Source organism: Hirundo rustica, chromosome 2 (genome assembly GCF_015227805.2).
Source record: "Hirundo rustica isolate bHirRus1 chromosome 2, bHirRus1.pri.v3, whole genome shotgun sequence".
NCBI classification, from domain to species: Eukaryota; Metazoa; Chordata; class Aves; order Passeriformes; family Hirundinidae; genus Hirundo; species Hirundo rustica.
In genome coordinates this window covers 55,471,322-55,495,085 of record NC_053451.1, presented here as the reverse complement: position 1 = coordinate 55,495,085, position 23,764 = coordinate 55,471,322, and the positions used below count along the sequence as shown (strand labels likewise).

General features: G+C 36.9%; 1 protein-coding gene across 5 annotated transcripts in view; it reads left to right on the top strand.

Annotated features, from left to right (window-relative positions):
- Positions 1 to 23,764, top strand: part of LRCH1 (leucine rich repeats and calponin homology domain containing 1) — a 117,256-nt gene that overhangs the window by 30,712 nt on the left and 62,780 nt on the right. For all 5 annotated transcript variants that reach the window (XM_040056815.1, XM_040056813.1, XM_040056814.1 and 2 more), the window contains exon 2: positions 23,459 to 23,603. In XM_040056815.1, coding sequence (XP_039912749.1) covers positions 23,459 to 23,603 — 145 coding nt within the window. The remainder of the gene's footprint in view (positions 1 to 23,458; positions 23,604 to 23,764) is intronic.

The window sequence follows — 23,764 nt, the reverse complement described above, 5'->3', positions numbered from 1 at the left end:
TGTTATTTATATGGTAATTGCTTATATATGTAGGTGGACTTTTTCAAAGCACCAGCTTTCGTAGTGATTTTAGACTTTGAAATCACTGAAGGTGGAATTTGGTCTCCTGAAGTATCTAGGCACATATCTTTAAATGTTTTGACATTTATTAAAATCAGTCTTTATATGTGACATGCATTATTTCCGCATCTCTTAGGCAACATCATGCGTTTTTTGAGTAAAAAGTCACTTGACACCTAGTTTGTGCTTAATTTTTCCAGGTTGATCGAGTTCCATTCCAGGTAGAATTAGTTTTACTCTCAGCCTGCTTTAAAGTAATTCTGTGTAAAAATTAATATTATAGGTGCAGGCTAGGCAACATTTTACATAAAAATAGATTTTACAACAATTGAATTTAAATTATTTCAGATTTTGTCAGTAGGTGAGCTTGCTGAAAGCTGTTTCTGGTTTTAATTGAAATTTTTTCCAACCCTGTTTTCTTGAAAAGCTTTACAAAAATTCATCACCCTTCATAGATCCGCTGTGGGGTTTGCATTTTCATCACCTGCTGCTGGGGGGGTGGAGAAAGTTGCAGGAGATGGATTGATTTTTGCAGCACAAAATTACCAAGCAACTGTTTTTCTGTCTAACCAGTTTCTTTTATTTAAGTCATAATTTTCTTAGACAGAAGAGCATAGTGTGACTAAATTTTCATAATGTTCAAGCCAAAGGGGAAAGCAAATGGGAATAGTTACACTTGAACTCTCTCATGTTTGCAGAATGGTGAATATATTATTAATGTGGTTGCTATGAAATACTGTAATTGAAAGTCAAATATTTGGCATAATAAATTCAATGTACCTTTGGTTCTTCATGGGACTTCAGTTTCCTGAGTTAATCTCAGTGTCACCATGGTGCTTGTGAACCAGTGCTCACAAAGGTGTTTAATGCAGGTTCAGGGTCATCACCTTCTTAGATGTAATTGCTGGATTAATTGAATAAAGCATGTTTTGCTTTATTGCATGTAATTTATGGAGAGTTTTGGATAAAGCATCTCAGCTGGTCAACCAGAGATTCAAGCAATGTGGTTCTTTTGTCTCAGCTTTGCTCCTGTTCTGAAATCTCACAAAGCTGGGAAATTCAGCATATAACTTCATGAGCCTTAGTAGGAGCAGCTGAGGGAGTTGGGGGTGTTCAGCCTGGAGAAGAGGAGGCTCAGGAGGGACCTTACCACTCTCTACAAATGCCTGAAACGAGGCTGCAGCCAAGTTGGCCTCTTTGGCAACCAGCAACAGGACAAGAAGACACAGTCTTAAGCTATGCCAGGGGAGGTTTAGGTTCTACATCAGAAAGAATTTCTTCATGGAATGGGTGATGAGATACTGGAATAGATGCTCTGAGAGGTGATGGAGGCATCATCCCTGGAGCAATGTCAGGAAAGACTGGATGTGGTCCTTAGTGTCACGGTCTAGTTGACAGGGTGATGTTTGGTCATAGGTTGGGCCTGATGAACTTAGACTTCTTTTCCAACCTAATTGATGCTGTGATTCATTTATTGTCACCTGTGAGGTCCTATCAGAAAGATGTCTTATTTAGCACTTTTTGTTGCCTGCCTTTTATCTCTTGGGAAGAATAATTCTAACACGGATCTGCCATTTTTTAGGAAGGAAGGCAGGTGGGTTACATTTCCTTTTTTGGTTATGTTTCTCGTTGTCTGCTGGTAAAACCGAGATTGTGCAATTTAGTAACATTCTGAATGAAATGCTGTATGGTGCAGATGATTATTATTGGAAAGCACAGTTCATGTAGAACTTAGGTCTACTGACAACTTGGCCTGTAATCTTACGCATGTTACACATCTTCTTTGTGCAGTTGTCTATGTCTAGATTTAATAACTTCTCAGAAAAGAGATGATTTTGTTCTTTGTATAACACATATTTGTTATTACTATAAAGTTAACAACTTTTCTATAGAGGTTGTTGGGATTTTTTGTACTGATGTGCCCCTAAAACAATACTGTTCATTATCATATTAAATGAGTGTATTGCTGGAATGTGAAGAAGCTCTTTTCCAGTATGTTTTTGGGAGAGTACATATATATTCTATTCAAACTCATAAGCCGTCATTATACTGACAGAGGGGCTGTAACCATTTTCCCTTAAAAGCCTTATTTTCATTTGTCTATCATCTTAAAATATCAAGTAGTCGTGCATACAGAACTTAGGACTGAAAGTCTTGAAGTATATTGAGGTGTATTAAATGTCTGCTCTAACCTTAAAATAACTGACATTGAAGTAAAAAGTGCTGTATAGCAGGTTTGCAGGGCAGATAGCACAGTGAAATGACAAAAGTATGATTTGGGCCATAAAACAGAGAGTAATAGCTTTGCTGTCCATTGTTGTGCAGCAAAGGGACTATGGTAAGTCAGTGAACTGGCGTCATTAATCATAATGTATGACTGTCAATTGGCAGTTTAAAAGAAGCCATTTCTCTGAATTTTTGCTGGCTTTAACTTCATCTGAGCTTTTTATATGCTGATGAAAAAGAAGAGCTTGGAGCAGCAGGTGTTGCTTAGCCCAGGAGCCCATCTCAGTGGCCCACCATGTGTGCCTGGAGTAGGGAACTGATTAGCCAGGCTGTGTTCTCATCTCCCAGAACATACGGCCTATTTTCAAAAATTTGCAACTGAGGGACTTCATGAGGCAGAAGTGTCACCTTTAAGTCTTTGGTGGCAATTTATTTCAGGAAGTTTATGTTGTTCCTTTTTGAATTCCAATAGACATTTGTAAAGAGCTCCATGCCTTGTTTTGTTTTGTTTTTTTTCTTGTGTTACAGAGACAGAGAGACCATTGATTTACCGTTCCCTACTGACTAAGTTGGTTCCTAACTTTGGCTCTCATGGCTCTTCTACCGGGTTGTCTTCATCCCAAACAATCTTAAGCAACTCAATCTTTCTTTTCACGGAAATGGTTCTGACACTTTCACTGTTTTTTTCTCTTCTTTGGCCTTTTTCTTTTGGTACAGAGTCTGCTAGAACCATTCAAAGAACTGTTCAAAGTAGATCCATAGCTCTGTGGATTTATTTGGCCGCATAGTCCTTTGCATTTGGTCTGTTTATGCATTGTTCCTTGCTTGCTTTTCCAAATATTTTAATTACTTTTACAATTCATAATGAGCACTGCTGATTGCTGCTCTTTGATAATCCTATTTAATTTGAAATCTCTATCCTCGAAGAAACATACAGTGAAGAAAAAGGGGGTAAAAGCGTTAGCCAGCTTTGCTTACTGGATGCCTCTTTCTAGGAGTTGGAAAAGTATTAAACATGCCTCCAACACTACAAATATTCTATTAGTACTTTGCATTTTTGGGGGGAGCTTTGTATGTCACTCTAATATGCTGCACTGGATGAAGATTTTATTTTCCCATGCTTTAAATCCCATTATTTGATGTGTTAAATGAGTTTTCCACCCACCATATAGATTATTTTTATGCTTCATTCATCTTCCCATGCAGCATTGGTTGTGCAGTGTTCGTGTTGTTCAACAACACTTCATTTGACTTCTGTCTTTACAGGCATGAGAAGTGTAGTATTATCACCTGCGAGGTTGGAATGGTTAACTAGGTCATGATCACTGTTCGACTAACAGAATGCAAGCAGCATTATTGGCTTACCAAGAGTTTAGAGAAATATATGTATGTGTACCTGAACAGCTGCTCTCAATTTCTCCCTTTAGTCAGGGTAGAATTATTTTACAGCTTGCAAAATAAATTTTAAAAGCTGAGCTCATTTAGAAAGATAAAAGCTTATAAATCTGCTTTGATCTGACCCTGATAACTTTATCTTACCTTCTTCACATTCCTTCTTCTGATGTCCTTTTTTCATCTTGTAGCTCTAGAGGAATAAAGCCAAAGGCCTTGTGGTCTGCTCTTTTACTGGCTTGCATGTATGGACACAAGAGCCTTTTACCAATTTGAATGATGTCAAATAAGGGGAATGTTGGGGCAGTCCTAACATTTAAAAATTCTGGAACTAAATTCATGGAGGATAAACAACCTCTTTAATATAGTGGTAAAAGACATGGCTGGAAATCATGTAAGTGAGGACTTTTCAGTTGTAAGATCAGACTAAGATGGAATAGTGAGAGAAAGCAATACATGCAGTTTCTTCACATAACATTATTTTAAAGTCTATTTTACTTCTTAATTTAGATTCTTAAACTTCTGCAGAGAAACTTGTATTGGATTTTTGTGATGTTAATTTCAGTTCTGTTTGTTTTGCACAGACATTTATAGTAACTCAGACATTATTTTTGGGACTCCTAGTTAAAGCACTTTAGATGGTTGGGCATGTTTGATGTCAATGTAATGTGAATTCATTCAGCTGGATTTAGCTGTAGTGAGCATTATATCTAAACAACTTCTCACCTCCTGATAGCAAGGGTAGGGACCCTGAAGTTTGTTTTCCATAGGGAATAATGGTACAGTAGAGTTTTTATTTAAGAAGTTCTTTGTTCAGTATAGAGTAAAATACAGTATGTTTTGGAAGTACATGGTACGCTTTACTAAATTAATTGTAGTACTGTGTAAACAACAGTAAAAAACAAAGCTAAATTTGTGTTGTATCTTATTAAGTTCCAGATGTAGTTCTTTTAGGGTGTTTTTGTGTGTTTTTGTTTCTGGGGGGGTGTTTTTGTTTCTTGGGGTTTTTTTTTTGTTGTTGTTGTTGTTGTTGTTGTTGTTTGTTTGGTTTTTTGGTTGTTGTGGTTTTTTTTTTTGCTTTGTCTCTACTGAATTTAAGCGGTTGTCAGGAGCTTCTGTTTTCTTCGCTTGTGTTGAGTTGTTGATTTACCGTAAGTGGTTGCTATAGTTCATATGCTTAAGCATTCAGAACATCATTTGAGATAGTTCAATTGTCTGGGAATAAATGCATTTGCAGTATTACTAATGATAGCACAGTCAACACTTTTCCCTCATAAACTTACCACTTTGAATAGATTTGGACCATAACTTCAGAGGTTGAAGTTGAAAACTAAATATCATAATGGTCTCATTTTCATTCCTATCTACTGATAGTCCCAAACTACTCATCGTGATAGACAGTGACGACATTTAAACTCCTTCTGAATTTTGTGCATTATGTTCATATGGACACTTTGAGCTGCCTGTGATTTAGCTGTTCCTGGAGCCATAAAATAGCATGTTTCTGAATCTTTTCTTTTTATTATTATTATTGGTAAAAGCTGGTAGAAAAGATGCTGGTTATTTGCTCTTGAATTTTTATTTTGGGCAAATATTCTGGTTTTCAGACTTAGATTAGTTTTCAGTGTTCTGGGAAAATGTTCATGGGCTATACTGCTCTGTATCTGTAATTACTGGTGAGTTAAAAAACTGTCTTGAAGAGAAATCAGAACAGTGCTGGTATGAAATAGAAAATGGAGTGCTGTAATTTGCTGTCACATGTATATCCAAATGTAGATTTTGTATAGACCAAGAGCATGATGAAGTCCCCTATGATCTCTTGCTCTCATATGTGTGTCCCTGAATGACAGGGGCACGGCAGAGTTCCAGACCAAATTACAAAGTAATTACGAAAAAGAAATCCTGTGAGCCCTACACATTGAGTCTGAAGAGGATACCTTAATCTTTACAGTTCTTTGGCCCTTCCAAACTACTTCAGTCATTTGGTGCTGCGCTGCTTTTTTTTTTTTTTTAAATACTGCACATGTCTAAAACTCCTGGTAAGAAAATAAAAAAGAAATAATTCTTCAAATAATTCAATAAAGAAAAATGTTAAAATACTATTTTCCATGTTGATAGGACGGGTAATTCTCTGTAGAAAATAGGCCAAAGGTGTGAGAATTTTAAGTTTGTTATATTAGTAGTGGTTCGGGTAGCTGGTAGGAAAATCTTAGGGAATCAAAGTCTCTGGCTTGTGTATTTGGGACTTTGCCATGGCAGGATAGTATCAGGGGTCACATAACCTCGGTCAAGAGGGTTCAGCCAAGGAATGTAGCCAAAGCAAACTGAGAGGATTTATGTAGAAATTTGGATGAGAAATACTGGAGATGGTTTAACTCAATTTAAGAAACTTTTTTAATTCTGAAAGACAATGTGAAATCACAATATTTTCTCTCTTACTGAAGTGTACTAGATTGCTCATGAGAATGTTTTTTATCTCATCCATTTCCTCCAAAGAGGATAACTTATTTTTATCATGCTATAAGAGCAGAGTCTAAAAGCAGGAGTATTTTCTCTGTTGCTCCATGAATTTTTGATTGAATTAATAATCTGAGTACTGTGTGGGTTACGTGTCAGTCTGTGTGATCCTTCTCATATTTACAGTACCCAGACAGTGATTTTTTTAACTTAGTGCACTTTACAATTGCAGTGGAGTTAGGGGAACTTTAGAGCTCACTGAACTTAGGACTCTGAAAAATTATGATTTATAATCAGTATATAAATTATTTGAACACTATTTTCCTAAGTGCAAGTTTAATCATATTTCAAAGTCAACATTTGAAAGCCATGTGAAAGCAAAGAATATATAGTTCCTTGTACAGCTGGATTTTCTTGGAAGTACTTAAGACTTAAGAAAAAGTACTTAAGAAAACTCCTAGGAATGACTAAAAAAATTATACAAAAGTCTGGAAATAAATTTTGAAGAGCTCTGATAAACTTTCACCAGCTGCTTTTGTAGTGCAGTCTCATGTAGAAACTGGACTTCATTTATTAGATACAAGTTTTTTGTTGTAAGACTTCTTAAAACCAGTGTGTGACTTACTGAAAATATATGAAGGACTCATGGAGGTCTCAAAAGGCACTTTAACACTACTGCTTAATTAGTTTTAAGCAAACTCTGAGGCCTAAAAGGGGCCTTTAGCCTGTCAGAATTGGGCAGTCAAAGCTGCTAAAAAACAATGAATGAAAGCTACTGAGTTGTTTTCTTTGGCTGTTAAGAAAAGGTTATATTTCTTGTTTGTTATACATTTTAATGACTGGGAGAGAGGTTTTGTATGTTTGGTTGTGGTTTTTGGAGGATACTGTTGCTTGGTGGCCAAGTTTCAATAAGCTGTACTGAAAGCTGTTATATGTTGGTGCAAAACAGTAAGGACCAAAGAGCAGCTGGAAATGACATGAGTCTACCACATGCAAATAATTTGGCAATCTGTATACAGAGAATGCAGAAACAATTTAAAAAATGTAGACTGCTCCTGCTGGCAATAAATTCCCCTGTCTACATCTAGAAGCAGCTTGAGGCAACTCAGTGATACGCTTTTTATCAGCTGCTTTATGTTCATATGCCAAAGGAAAAGAAATTAAATATGTGTTAAGAGACTTCAAGTAATTACTTCTGTGCTTAAGGAGATTTTTTCATGCTATCACTTAAATACATATAGTATTACATGTATAATAATAATTCTTTGACTATTGTTGTCTAAAGGGTTAGTATGTTAGTGACATTTGTGCTTTTGAGAGTTTTTTTTAATCCATGCTTATTTATGAGGGTAGCATATGCAAGGATTGCATATCCTCCCCCCCTATTTTCTTGTTCCAGTCATTGACAAACTGTTCTTGTAACAGTCATGCAATGTCTGAATTGAAATTTATTTCCTTTTAAAGAAATCCAAAGCCATTTGGGTACGTTTAGACTATGATAATGTCTGCGAGGAATGAGTATAGTAATTGCAATGTTTAAAAAAACCCCTGCACCTTAGACCAACCTTTTTTATGTCTCCTTAAAATAATGCAGTCTTATTTGTAGAAGGATTTTTTTTCCTCTGAAGGATGTATCTATATTGGAATCTTAATTTGTTCAGGTTTTATCTAAACCAGATGCATTTTACATGGTGATCCTAGACTTATCCTATTTCTAATTAATTATCCTAGAAGGAAAACTCTGCTTTCAGCTTTGACATTGTCTTTAAGCATTCAAGAGCTGATAAATGGATGGCAGTGACTAATTTTTATTTTTCCTCTTCACTATCAGTAGCATGAAATAGTACAGGAGTATAAACTCTTAACCTACTATAGCAGAAGGAATTATTCTGTATGCATTGCTCATCTGAAGTAAAACTACAGTTAGAGAAGAAAATGCTTCTCTGTTATTATCCTTTTACTTTTTCCCATTTGAAAAAATTGGAAAAAATTCTCTGCTTTTATGTGCTTGGAAAAACAAAGGCAAGTGAGTCGGGTACAGTCTACAGCCACTCACCTGCTGAAAGAAAGGCAGCAGAACTCTGGCTCTGCCTTCCCTTCCTTTCTGTCAAGGGCAATGACCTCACAGATCTGTTAACAACTCTGATTGAGTCATTCTTTGATTCATGGCCCCGAAATGTTTATAAGTGTTGTGTCCTACATGATGCTGAAGATCACTTGTTCACTGGAGCTAAGCAAATAAGGGTTTTCCATCTTGGGTGCTGTTATTCCTTCTTCATGCTTTGTCTCCAAGGTATACAAACAGGACTCCAGCAGGACTAGGCTGGATTTTTTGTTACAGTGTTGCCTGATGGAGGGGATGCTGGTCCAGGTCTGTGCAACTTCTTCCTGCTCCCACCAATGTCCCCTTCCACAGTCGCTGTGTTTGTTCGAGGACCTGCTGGCCCTGTTTGTGCCACAGTCGCTAATGACGCTGTGCTCATGGTGCCCAACGGAAAGGCTAAGTTCCCTCCTTCCTCTGTGCTTGCTAGTATTTGTTTCCCTCTTTGAAAAATATTTGCACATAAATCCAGTGTGTATATAGTTAATAAATAATATTCTTGGAATTTGGCTACAATGTCCAGACTTGTTAAGTTACCTTACCTCCTTGAAGCATTTTTTTTCTTGTTTTTCAATAAAAAATGAATTGTGGGATAACATCAGTCTTCCCTGATGGGAGTTGCTGAGATTGTTTTCATGGATTCTGCGACATTGGAAAAGATGCAACATGAAATGGAAATGCTAGTGCATGCCTCTCAGTTGCTGATGGGGGGTTACTGATGTCATTTCACATCAGCAGACTGACCCCTGAGTGTAGTGTACTTTATTAATTTATAAAGTGTATTTATAAATTATATATGCTTTATAGAAAAGAAGTATTTCTTAATAACATATGCATACTTTATTAAAGTAAGTTTAATCTCTTTATACTTGGTTCAAGTGTTTTTTACCTTGTGAAGGAGATTTGTTTAATAAACATTGCTTTAGACCTTTGTTAACACCTAAAACAAACCTTAAAGTAAGCCTAAATAAATCTTTCTGCTTTTCTAGAGGTTTATTTAACCTTTGAAATCGGCTTTGCTAGTGGAAAATGTCAAGAACATGTTTTTTGTTTCATGATTAAGATATGGCTGATGTATTGGTGGGGAGGAAGTGTATGGGCAGTGTTCTCTTCAGATTGAGAAAAGTAGACCTAGGGAAGGTTAGAACAAATTACAATACACGTTTTCAAGTCATCTGCTGATAAACCTCTGTTTTGGCTATTGACATAGTTTACTAAAGGATCATAGTTTTATCTTTGGAATTACAACTGAGATTTGTAGTGCCAGATATTCTTGCAGACACTGCCTAACGCTTTGTTGTTACAAACTTGTAGTAGAAAATGCTGTGGTTTACAGCCTATTTGTGAGCAAAAATGTTGGTGGAATTTTTTCCCCTTCTTCCTTTTTATGATGTTGGTTGTTTTTGTTTTCTATAATTTCAGCTGAAGTAGGTAACTTAGTTCTGTGACCTGAAACTTTGTTATAGAAACAAAGTAGTTTCTAGTGTCACGGTTTGGGTTTGTTTTTTGTGGGTTTTTTCCACCTAGTATTGTGTTTCTTAAGCAGTTTTACTTCCTTATGGTGAGAACACTGATTTATGGCAAACACTCAAGATACATTCAGCATTAGAAGCTTTCATTGCTCTGTGAAGAATGCTCCAGAAGAAAATTTAAAAGATCACAAACAGAAGTGGCTGCTCTGCTCTAAGTTTTGATTTTTGTCACTGATAAATTGTAAAGGAAGAAAGCCTAGATATGATACTTGTAAAGATATCAGTATGATGCCAATATGACAAATTGTAAACATCTGATTTTGTCTTGAGGCTTTATCAGAAGATGTGCTTCAACGCAGATTAGAAATTCTTAATGATTTTACGCATGGCAGTGGTGTAATATAAAATTTCTGTGGTGATTTCTGTCCCATTCATGTTCAAGGAAGATAACTTAAGACTGGAACAGGTGCAGAAAAGGACTTGGATGATCAGGAAAACTGCAGCAAGAGGAAATTAGAAGAAGCCAGCTCACTTATTAGTCTTTTAGAAGAATGGGAGAAAAAAATGTTCTCATGAATATCACTGGGGAAAAAAGTGGGGGGAGGAATTGTTAAAAGGACAGTCTTTGTCCTTAGCGTTACGTATCCACGTGGGTGGTTGTGTACCAAGTGAGCTGTAGAATCAAGAAAAAAGCTTCCTGCATGTCAGACATTGGAAAAAGCTGTAGGAGAATTTGTTATTCATAAATGTTTTTGGCCGAAGATTTCAGATGATATAGCAGACCTTCACAGAATATGTCTTAAGCTTCCTGGTATTTTTTAAAATCTTGAGGTGCTTGATTTGAAAGCATAAATTAACATTTTAACAAAGTTTTAGAACCTTTTAATCTTTTCCACTTGTTACAAGAACGTGGTATAAAATAGATATTTCTGTCCTCAGTCAAGGGTTAAAATTAGCTTTCTGTGAAATCAAATCCTGTTGTGTACAGAAAACAGAGCAACTGACAGTTTATAGCACAACAGTTGTTTCCTATCTTGCACAGAGTATATAGCTCTGGAATAATAGTCTTGAATAACACCTTCAGTATATCTGCAGGTGTGCTGGCACAGAGCTCAGCACAAACCACATTAGAAGCTTTTTGTGTTAGAGTTGATTTTCTGCTATCTGCTTATCTGGAATAAACAAACTTCAGAGATGAGACTTTCATTAAGTAAGCATAGGAAACACATGGGGGTATATGATATTGTCATCTCTGCAGAGAAAAAACAGCTGCTTGAAATGATTCATAATTTCTGCATAATCAGAGCCTTTTTTTTCTGAAGGAAAATGCATTTATAATTGTACATGTACAATGCATCTTTTTAGAAGTTCTTCCCAAAATTATGAATTTCCTATCTAAATGTTTCGATGATGCAGAGGGAGAGGGGATGTGAGCTGAGAAGAGTATGTGTCAGTCTCAAGGATTACCCAGTTTTGGAATAAGTCCAAATAAAAATTTTAGACCCTCTAGCTGCTTTTTTTTTTTTTTTTCTTTAGGTAAAACTAGGCAGAATTGGGAGTGAGTTAGGTAAAAATGCAAGACTTATTTTTTGAGTGCAGAAAAGAAATTGTAATGTGAGAATGCCAGGCCACTTTTCGATTGTAGCTGAACCTCTTCTTCCTAAGCATCACTGAACTACTTGACACTGAGATTGAGTCCTGAGAATGGATTTGGTAAGACTCAAAGTCCTGACAGGATGACTTTTAGTGTTGTCTGAAAAGTCACAAAATTGTCTAAATCACCAGTGGATCTCTTTACTTGTGTATTAGTGAACTTGTTGCAGGTACATTTGAAATATCAGTTGTTGAGTCAGAATGTTTAGAGGGTCCAGTTAAAGGTATGTAATTGAATCAGTGAATTTTGCAGTGCATTAGTGATTTAAAAATTGAATTAAGTCAAAATTGTACCTTTGGAGTTAATGATATCAATAGAAGTTTAGCCATTGAGTAATAGTAATCGTAGTATAAGGTTAGCAGGTTCAGCACTCTGAAGAACCAGGTTCAGCACCTTCTCTGGTGGAAAACTTAAAAATTAGCCATTCATATCATAGTGAAGATTTTAAAATGTATATGCTGGATAAGCAAATCAAGACAAAAAGATTTAACCTCTCCCCCAAAAAATCTTCTGCACTTTCAGCTGCCACAGTTTAAGGTGTATTCCCCAAATCTTTTACATTCTAGGCCTGAAGCTTTTAGCCTTACTCTGTTTTTCACAAAACCTGACCTGGATTTGCAGCAGCATATGTATCAAAACTATATTTGTCACTGATTTGAGCAGGTTCACAGCTTGTACAATGAAGACATTGGTCTTCTCACAAGGGTAATTTAACCCAAACTCTTTCATTAAAACAGTATTATATTTTATTATCAGGACAAAAAGAAAATATTGAGTAAAAAGTTGGGGGCTTGTTTTTTGGGGTGTTGTGGGGTTTTGTTTGTTGTTGTTGTTTTTGTTTGTTTGTTTAATATAACAACAGTGTTATGACACTGCAGTCACTGGACTGCTTAAATCTAAGATCTGTTAAATCTTGCTTGGACTCTGTCTCTACCTGTCAGGCTACAATAACTGAAGGGAAATAGTGCTGTCCATCAGCTCTTCACAGGACTCCTCGTTACCGACCTGCAGGGGTCTCATTTGGGCATAAATAAACAAGCAGTACCTTCTTCGGGATAAGACTTCCAAGTTTGTAGCCCATTACATTTTGTTTTAATTATTGATAAGGATGGCATTGTGAATCAATGCTTTCCTGTCCCTTCCCTGCTTTCTATGCAACCTGTTCTGATAACCCAGTGTTACCACAGTGAGAACACGTGAGCCATCAAAGTAAGAGGAGGGTGCGAGGTAGGATACAAATCAAAGCAAAAGCACAACAGAATGCCTTCAGAAAGAGTACTCAGCCCAAAATCATTCTTACAGAAAAATAGAATGATAATGCTTAGCCTGTAAGATGGAATTTCGACCTTAGGAAAGGTTGTTTGAAGGGAAAATGAATAAGGAAGTAAAAATTAATCTACACCAGAAGCAGAAATTGTAGACCGGGCTTAGTAGGCTATACTGATGAGCGTTAAATTATTTTGTGCATTTCAGAAGAGTGCTTGTGAAGTGTACCCCCTTAAAAAAACACCAAATGGAAGAAATTAGACCAGAAGGAGACTTGCTTTTGTCTCTTCAAAATGCACATTGCCATGCAGTTGTATAGCAGTATAGCACTGATACTTACCTGTGATTTCAGGCTGCCCTCAATTCCATAGGTGCCTGCTGGCTTATTCCCACTTGTATCCCCCAGCAAGAATTATGGCAAACCTGGTGCCATATTGTGGTGGCTTCTGCCTACCCAGTCCCAGGCATGGGGTTGTTTATAGGTGGAGGTTGTGTGTGTGAATTTTACTTCCCTCTCCCAAGTCTTTTTGGACGCTGTGAATCTGATGTGTCTCATCTTGTAAAGATGTTAGATTAAAACCTGTTGTAAACTATGACTTGTTAAAACAAGAAGTTGCACATGTTACCCATCCAACCCCTCCCTGACCGACAAGCAGCATACTGGGTATCTGTTTTGGTTTTGTTTTCTCCAAAGAAGGCAAGGTTCTTTGATTATGAAGGAAAGAAAAATTAGAAGGTTGAGAAACATTGTCTTAAACTTGAGAAAGAGCCATGGGAACAGTTACATAGGATGGAGATCTTAGTACAGAAATTACAGGTCTGTAGTTCTGGTGGTTCCAGCTACGTGGCTTTCAGTTTGTTTGGGTTTTTTTTTAAGGATGGATAAAATATGTACTGTGCTCATTTTGCTTTGGTTCAAAAAAGTATTTTTATTACTTTCCCTTTTTTGTTTCCTCTATCTAGGAATAGCCATCTGATTTTTGATTATTTATTACAACTTAATTTGTTTATTTCAGGATTTTTCTTTCTTGGTACCTTACATTTTGACAATGTTTTCATGGATTTCTGTTTTGTATAGAAATCTGAAATATTTCTTAGCCATTCTTTCAGATGTTGTACCTCCTGTGTAACAGCCACATAATTATTTCATTGTTTAAGTTTGTGTTCAATAGTGTAAGTCAACTTTCATAGTACAAAACAGATTGGTGTTGGTAAGCTGTTACAATTATGTTGTACTGGCCTCAAGAACGATTGCTGGAGAAGGACATGAATAATGTAGATAAGGGAGATTAACCCTGACATCTGTGGGGAGATGGGCAGGCAGAAAGGGAAGTGATTAGATGAGTAATGCTCTGCTTTCCATGCCACTGTAAATTAGCATCAGCTTTCTCACATCTTTGCCCTCATGCCTTTGATATACCCAAAGATCAAATAACTTTTGTTCATTTCCATGATTGTAGCAAATTTCCTTACAGAACAGTGAGACTGTTTGTGTGTAAAATGAATTTAAAATAAGCAAATGTAGTATTTAAGTCTGTCAGGTGTGAAAAAAAATCATCCTCAAAGTGCAGGCAAGGGAGCTACTTCACAGAAATTGGTTTATGTGCTACTTATACCAGATGGTAAGTGTGAGGTAACTCCTCTTTGAGCAGGTCACTGAGGCAGATAATGCATAGCATAAACAGTGTCCTCTCTTGACAGCTTGAGAGGAAAAAAATAATAGCTATTAAAAGAGAGAATGGAGTGAGAAACGAACCTGGACATTGCATTCAGCTGGTTCTTAGTAGTGCCGTCTGTGTGCTGGAGAAGGTTCTAGGCTGTTAGGTTACATGCTGCTGGTTTTGAGAACATCATGTGGAATTCCCCCATGGAGGTGGAAAGTGTTGACTTCCAAAGTAGACAGACAGCTTTAAGAAAGAAGATCTCTGTGGCTAAAGCCAGAGGTTTTTACTAGAAGATACTGGAAGAGTGTGTCTGTGCAGGGACCCACCACTTTCTTTGGGATAGAATGTAATTTCTGGATTTATTTCACATCTTTCCTGGTTCTCCAGTAGGCTGAAGTTGTTTGAATGAAATAAGTTTGTGTGCCTGAATGTTTATATACATGCATATGAAATTTACATATTTTTCAACTTTTCTTTTGCATTTGGGGAAAGTAGTGGTCAGTGTTCTTCTTTCAGAAAAGGATTTCTTAATCCAAGTCATAGTTCTGTTAGACATCTCTTATATACCTGGAATTCCCCTTATACACCACAGTTTCACCTGATCTCTCATAATTTCATGCTAATAATTGAAGTGTATCTGTGGTGGCTGAAGCTAATCTTGAGGACTTTTCAGTATTAAAATATAATTTTTCTTTCCACAGAGAAGGCAGGGAAAGCCTTCTTTTTTTTTGAATTTGTGGGTATTCACTGTGAAATTTTCTTTTGTGTGTCAATAGGAACAATTCATGCAGATGACAGAAATGTAGTTCCCTGCCGTAAAGAGACTCAGCTGGATAGCGTATGATGTGAACACTTCAGTTATTTTCTCCAGGGCTCTGAGTCAACCTACTATAAAGACTAAAAATGGGAGGTTGATGGCAGTTTTTAAGTTTATACAGTTGGATGAAGTTGAATTAAGGTTTCTTCTTACTGCTGCTGTGTCTTAGAAAACACCTGAAATATTTGTCTTGCTCAGGCTGATGCATACAAAACTGGCATGATACAATCCAGTGATCCTTCTTAGATCAAAGGTTGCTTATTGAGGAGTGAAAATTAATGACTTGTGTCCTCCCTCTTGTGCAGAAGGCGTGGGAGAAGGAGGAATTCTTCATGGGCCATGAACTGGTTTTCATACCACATCTTATTAAAAGTTGTTGTTTTGATGGAACATGCTTGCTGCCTGATACTTTTTTCCATCTCATGGTACAAGTGTTTGGGTGCCTGTATAGGATACATGTGGCAAGAGGACCCACACAGGAGCAGTTGTTGAAGTACTACAGCCTGTGGGAAGGACCTCTGTTGGAGATGTTAATGAAGGACTGTAACACATGGGATGATCCTGTCCTGGAGTAGGAGAAGAGTGAGAGGAGGAAGGAGTGGCACAAACAAGGTGTTGATGGACTGACCACAACTCCCATTCCCTGTTCTCCTGTACCACTGAGGGACATGGAGGCTGAGAGAGAAATAGGAGAATCATTAGAGAGGCTTAGTTTGGAAAAGGAATGTAAGGGAAAGGTGATTCTAGTTGTTATTGTTTCTCATTACCTTACTCTCTTATTAATTGGCAATAAATCAAATTCCACTTTCACACCAGATTCATCTCCCAACAGTTTGGTGTGGTGGTTTTTTTTGTTGTTGATGTTTGTTTGTTTGTTTGTGTTTGTTTGTGTTGGGTTTTTTGTTTTTTTTTTTCCCCCCCCCTGCTAATCTTAATCCCAAAACATTGTTGTTCTAAAGAGGAAGAAATAGATCATAAAGGAGAAATTTAAATTTTATATGTAGTCACCTAAAAGCAGGTACAATAATGAAGCAGTCTACTATTGTAGCGTTCATTTAGTTATTCCTTCAGATTTCTGATACTCTTTTGAACGTGTTTCTTGCAGAGAAATTTCCTTTTGTGTCCTTGGAACTAGAGTGTGCTATGGAGATGATGATGAGAATATGCCAGCCCTTTGCTCCCTCCTTCCCCTCTTATTTCACACAGAGGAAACAAAAACCCCTAAAGTTATGTTTGCGCAAAATTTTGGGATCACTGGGAAAGCCAGTTTATGCTGCTGGATTGCTCCACGCTAGTTAGTGCACTACCTGAGAAAAAATTGAGGACACATGTTTCTTACATTTGTCCATACTTTATTGCAGGTCACTGTGGAAAAGTAAGCTGTGTGTTCCAATGTGGAGCGATGGATGGAATAGAGTAAATAAGGATTGCTGGGGTGGAATGCAGGCAGGGTCTTTGTCAAATGTATCATCATTTTGGCCAAACGTTGCTATTGCTCTACTACAGAGGGTTTCAAGGATGCCTTATATTCTTGCATCATCTGAATAAGAGCTGGGGGAAAGTGCTTCAATGAGACTATTTCAGAACAGACTTGCCTTTTAAGGGCTTAGCCCTATTGCAAATCAGCGTATATATTTGCTTCCTGCAGTAACTGAGCAGCCTCAGTTTGTAGATTACATTTGTAGTCTTGTGAAAAGTGTGGTGAGCGACAGGTTCACAGGGGTGGCTTTAAAGTGAGCCTCCTTGTTTCTGCCCCAGCGGATGAATGGGCTCTGGAAGAAGCAAAAGGAGAAACATTTCCCTCGCAGGGTGTTGGCCAAGTCTGTGAGACCGGGGCCCCCTCTTGTGGTGACATCTCTGTCAGGCGCTGCGACTTGCTGCTCTCGGCCTTTTCTTACTCAGTCCGGTTTTTTCCCCCCTTTCCTCTAAAAACCGTATTTAACTCCTCTCTGTATTAGCCCTTTAAGTTGCCCACGTATTGTACACAGTGGCGAAGGAGAAAGTTTTGATGTGTTAAATCTAGTGATTAGAAGAAAAGTGGATACAAAAGTGTACGTATGATCACCTTGAAATTTCCTACATCTCTAATGTAATCTCAGTTTAACTATGGCTTTGAGGTGGGAGATTTTTAATGTTGGTTCTTAAATTAATGAGTGGGGGACAGATGGAAATGGGCAGCATGCTAACCGTGCTCAAAAGCAGTGCCTACTAGAAGTGTATGAGTTGGCAGAGTTGCTTCATAATCTCTTCAAAATACTTGTCTTGCAAGGTCTCTAAGTTTTTATGTCTTTCTGCCTGAGACAGATGCACTTTCTACATATTTTGAGTCAGCAGCTGTACATCTGGACTCAGTGTTGATCAATGTTCAGTTGCTATTGTTGCATACTATGGGATCAGTAATGATGACTTTGCTAGGAATCAGCATTAGAGTTACCCATTTTTCTAACTGATACAAGTTGTATTTTCAGAAGGAAAAGCTTTGAGCCTGTGCATTACTGTGTCATGGTTTTATTCTAATAGGGAAGCAGAATTGTTTTTACTTTACTGGATGTTCTTTGTCTTCTGTTATTTGTTATTCTGTTTGCTAAATAACTGAAATAGATATGTCTCTTAGTGGAGAAATGCCATGCATTTTTTTGGCATAATTGTTATGAGTAGAGCAGAATGCATTTGATGCCGGAGGCAGTGGAGGTCTTTGCTGCCTCTTTTTCACTCATGCAGCATCACTGTCCTAGAAGTTGCTGACTGCAACTGGACTGTACACCCAAGATATTATTCATAAATTCTGGCAGGGGGAGAGGATGAGTAGGCATCATGCCATGAATATGGAGATAATGACAACTTGTAGGGCATGTCTTAAAAGTATGTAGCACTTCATAGTTCTGTTGGTCTTTTCATGAGTTGTGGATAGCATTTGTCTCTAGAATGGTGGATTTTCCTACCATTTAAGGGGAAGGCTAGAACAAAGTAATTGCTTCATTAGAGAGCATTGACATTTGATTGATTCTCATAGGTGCAGTTACATTGATCATAGATGACTTGCCTTTGCCAAAATGGGGGACAGCATTGCCAAAGATCTGAAGTGCACTTTAAGTAGATATTCCAAAAGGTGTCCAAGATACTGCCATCATTTGTGGTTTCAGTTCCCAATGAAGATGGACCTTGCTAGTGAGGAAATAGTCTTCCTCAAAGCCTGATAAAACTATGGGGAGCCTACAGTATAAAAGGAAGAGCTCCATGGGGTTATGCCTTTATAGACTTCTTTATGTATTTTCTAACATTCTTATTTGCAAGATGAAATTGGGGTAGAACTTACTATATTTTTAGGCTTTTACAGTGAATTGTTTGAACTCCTTGTCAAATGCATTTCAGACATCTCATTTGAATGGTATCTTAGTGCAAATGCAAATAGCTTCTTCAAAATTATTCGTGTCTTTTATTCAGTAAGTGCTGAATCCTGCAGGAAAAAAACCGGAATTTAGTGGGCTGGAATTAATGTTGTTTGGATGACTTTTTTCCCTTGTAATTTCTTCATTTTAGAACTTCATAGCAAATACAGATATTTTATATCTATCTATATATAGATACAAATTTATCTTTTCCTGTTCATCTATCCATGTGGATAGATGCTTATAACTTAGATCAGTTTTTGTCTATTGCAGGTTTGTGTGCTAGAAACATAAACTTATAGTGAATTTGTCTAACATCTGAAACGTGTAGATCACTTCTTTTTAATAAACTGCTTTCTTTAAAGTTCTTTAAGATTTATGATGTAGTAGTGCATATGCATATTTGTTTAAGGAATTACTTTTACAATTAAAGTCTTAAGTTTAGCTCTCCCAAGAAGAGTGTGCAATTTCAGTGTAATAATGTACTAATAACTGATATTTAATAATGTATTTATCACTGGAAAGTAGTAAAATTGGAGCACTTCAGTAGCTTTAGTGAAAGAAATGTGACTACTTGACTTCTAATACTATTTTGGATATTTTGACAAAATAATTTTACAATTTTCTTATACCATGTATGTGGTGTCTGTGTATATATATATATATATTAGTGGCACTTGGTCATCTAGCTGTGAATTGTGAAGTCAGGAAGGTCCTACTCACTGGTGGCACTTCATTGTGTTGGAGGTTGTCAGAGCTATAGGAATGAGAAGATTTTTGCTGCCAGGATGGGGTCCGGTAATTACTGCTGTAACAGCAGCGTGGTTCCTGGCCTTGCAGTGTGCCGGTGACCAAACAAGGCTTGGAGTCTTCTGTTAAATGCTTATTTACCAGTGTGAACTTTCTTGCTTTTTATTGTTCACTCCTAGCTAAGGAAGTGCTTATTTTGTGTAGTTCCTGTCTGCCTTCCAACATAGTAACATTTCTCATACAAAAACCGTGCCATTGTGCCAGAATTCTGCTGACTTTTAAAGATCAAGATTCCGTCTAATATTTTTCTAAACTGGCTTGCTTATTTTTTTGTGTTCTGTTACTTTATTTTGGAGTTTTAACAAACTTGTTCTTGGCAGGGAAAGATGAAATGAAGCCAGATGTAGTTTGAAAATGTCTTGGTGTCACGAATAATGAATGAACGGTGTATTTCATTTAAAACAGGAAGCTCAGTCCCTTGCATGAACTCCCCCTGCCCCATTGTTTTGTATTTGTGTCACCTATTTCATAATGGAAGCTAGATGAAATAGTGACCTCAGGTAAAACCTACCTGTACTGTCTTGGCAACCACGAAATGTCCTTCTGCTATCACAGATTCATTATTTTATTAGATCTCCCTTGTGTTGCATAGTCTAAGCTAGTTGTTCAAATTTCTTTTAAAGACCAGCAAATTCCACCCCTCTGTTAATTTTCTTTTCTGTAGCAAAAGCCAGTCTGTACAGTAACTCCATTATTGCTAATTACCATGAAGTGCTATTCTTCAAATTAGTGACATAGGAGGGATGTGTAGCTTAGCAATTTGGGAAGCGTAGAGTTAAAGAATTGCAGGAAGAAATGAAAGGTTTGCCAACTAGTTGTTTCTGTACTTTAAAAGTATTGTCACAAGTTGTTTAAAAGTGTAATTTCTGCATTCTTCCTTTCCCCTAAATAACCCAATGAAGCCACAGCAAAATATTTTTCAGAAAGTTTATGAATGGTGACAAAACCGAGACACATGCATGCTGTTTTTCTCAGTATGCTGAGATTGTTCTGCAGTTTCCTAAAGTCTTAACCCTTGCATTTTATTCTAGAACTTGTATTTCAGGTTAACTCTGAGTTTTATATAGACTTACTATAAGATGCAGAAATTTGAGGCAAAAGTACCTTCATATAAAGTAGTATCTATCAAAATAATTATGTAAACTTCAGGAGTTTCTCTGCATGTTTGTTTGGGCTTATAAGGTACAGTATAAAACTGTTAGGCAGCCTGTTTTCCTTTTAGTTTCTTTGTAGTGCTTCATGTGCTTTCCTGTGTGGACTTTTCAGAAAGCTGCTGAGCTTTCTTCACAGCTCCATCGTGTTCAGAAGCTCACATTCTGTCTAGGATTGTATAGAAGAAATCTGTTTTCTTCTTTCCATATGATCAGGGAGATCTATTTTTTGGCAAAAGTTATACCACTAGTTAAAAATGTGATGGGCATTCTGTCTGTCAAATTCCATTCCAGTGCTGTGTTCCACAAAGACATTCGAAATTCCTATTAATGATACTTTCTATCAGTAAATTATAGTGACAAACTTCTGCTTTTTTTCTATTATGTTACAACAGTGTAAATAAAATGTGCAGTTTTTATTCCTCTGCCTTATACTGTGAATAGATTAGATTTTTAAAAATTATTGTTATTGTCATCATAATCATTATTTAGGAAACAACAGTAGATGCAAGTGTTGAAATTATCTTACTGTGATAACTAGACAGCAACAAATAATTGACTTCCTTTGTTGTGCATGTAGTGTGTCCTATGACCTGTGGTCCTGTGGATGACAGGAAGGGATTTGTCTGTTATGATCTGTATGGTTTTTGTTTTTCTTTCATCAGTTTAACAGAGTTAAAACCTTGAGAACAAAAGATAGCAATAAATAATGGGGAAAAAAAAAATAAAGGCATTTAACTGTGTTAGTAGTGTATTTTAGGAGCAGGGTCAGTCTAGTTGCTATTTTGCTTTTTTGAGATCATAGAATTTTTCAAGAGTGAGTCATATTGTGGCAACAGTCTTTTATTTGATGTGAAGATAAATGAGAACAGGCATGAAGAGAGAGTTAAGGTGGCAGGCTGCAGTTTTAGGAGCTTGAGAAGAAGTAACATTTTATTGTTCACATGTTTTGGTCTGTGTATCACTGGAGACAGATCAGGTGAAGGATGGGTTGTTATTCTCCATATGGTGCCGTACAGGTTGTTTTCACCCTAGACAGAGAATTCACTCATCTGGATTTTGCTGCTCCTTCCATTTCAAAGGAGAAAGTGAGCAGGATGTTCCTGGCAATGTCACCAGAGAAAGGCATGATTTTAAAAAAGCAAGGTTGTCTTTGCAATCAAATTGTAATGTATGAATAGCCCTGGCATGATTCAAAAAGTTACGGCATGGCAGTCTTCTGTTAATATCTGATGATAAACATAGCTAGAAAGGCAGCAGAATTCTTCTGGAATGTCATGCTGGTAAACAAGTGCTCTTAGGATAAATAGAAAACAGTAGAGAATTAAAGCACGAAACCAGGGCAACAATGAAGAGCTTTCTCCTGCTTTGAAACACTAGTAAGAGTCACTCAACAGGGAATGCTTTAGGCTGATGTCAGATACAAAGGAGAGGAGAAGCTGAGGTAATGCTGCATCTAACCACCATCAAAGCCTGGTAAGAGAAAGCAGAGCAGTTAGAGTTTCTGTTGCATAGTAACTTAGAAGAGAATCATTTTGGTTGAGGTGCTTAATTCAATCATGCTACCATTAGGGTCAGCAGAGCTGCTTTCATTTACTGTGCCTGTAGACCATCACAATTGTCTTGGTAGGGGATGGAATAATGAAGCCAACTTCTTGTTGGAAGCAATGAGATGAAGCAAAGTGGAGGCTGACAAGAATAGAATGTGCTGAATTTGAATTTGCATTGCAGGAGACAAAAACAAAACTAGTAAGTCCTTCAGACTGGGGATAGGCTTGAATTCAAGCTGTGCTTCTGTGCAGCAAACTTCAGAGGAAGTTAAAAAAATGCTTCAGACTTCTATGTGTTCACAAAAAGCAAAAATACAATTTATGGCCCTAAAGACAGGAGTCAGATCATCAGGGCCATGGAAATAATCCATACTTTGGCTGCTTTTTCCTTTTAGTTTAAATAAGTTTTGAAATAAGCTTTGAAGGATCAGGCACTAGGCTTAAAATAACAGCACCGAAATTAGGAGATCATTAAATTCTATTTTTTTTCCTTATGATCAGACATTTCACTTTTTGCATCGGGACATTCATGTTCCTTCCACTTAACAGGTGACCCATCTTCAGGTCAGGTTATCAGGCTGGTGACATGGGTAGGAAGCATTTGTGTAATTTCTGAGGATAAGATATTTGTTCTGCGACACTATTTAAACAATGATTTGAACCCAGTTGATTCAGTTGAATGCTGACATGCATTATTATTTTATGACTTGAGCTCACATTAGTACTATGATACCTCATTCTTCATATAGTGGTAGTTAAGCAACAAAGCTTAAGTAATATTTTTTCCTCCTTATTTTCCTTTGTGTTTGTGTGCTTAGAATGGGAAATGAAGAATGAATAACTGATAAAACATCTAAAGCTTTTGTTCTGTGGGTACAAGCAGTGTCTTGGGGGATTGGAATCCATCACTATTGTCTTCTATATACTTATATAAAATCCATTCTTGAAGACCACCACTGTTTCTTTGGGTAGCATTCATTTATAAATGGTTTAGACCCAGGAAATACAGGTCAGTTTGAAGAATTATCTGAATTATTTATTGATTTACTATTAAATAAATTAAAGATGTAATCCTGGTTGCTTGTTTTCTCTCAACGCTGTCATTATTTGCAGATGTCTAACTGTGTATTGGCTAGATCTTTGGGTATGTTGTATGAGCTTTGGACTCTGTTTGCAACTATTTCCTCAGCATATTGGGTCCTGCAAATAATTACTTTTTATTAGACCAAATAAATCCTAATTGAATGTTTGCTCTTTCATATGCAGACTGTTCCATTTCAAAATTGTAAAAGTTTGCATAGCTTTATTTTGCATAATAAAGATACTGATCTAATTTGCTGTCTCCCTGTAAATTATATTTATTCACTTACTTTGATGAAGTGCAGCTTTTCAAAGTACATCTTTATAGTGATTTAAAAAATGTGCCTTCTCTCTTTTTCCGCTTTTCAGATTTATCCAAGAACAGGTTAACTGAAGTTCCTACGGAGTTGTGCCATTTTGTGTCCTTGGAAACACTAAATCTGTACCACAATTGTATCAAAGTTATACCAGATGCCATAGTAAACCTGCAAATGCTAACTTACTTAAATTTGAGGTAAGTTTATATTTGCCACATTTTTTTGTTTATTTGCAAATATATATAGCTTTTTTTTTGTCTGCACTTTCTAAGACTCTGGAATAACTGACTGCATTTTCTCATGTTACTAAAAAGGATAATGCAAAAGCTCACTGGCTGCAGAGACAGCTCTGTATGAA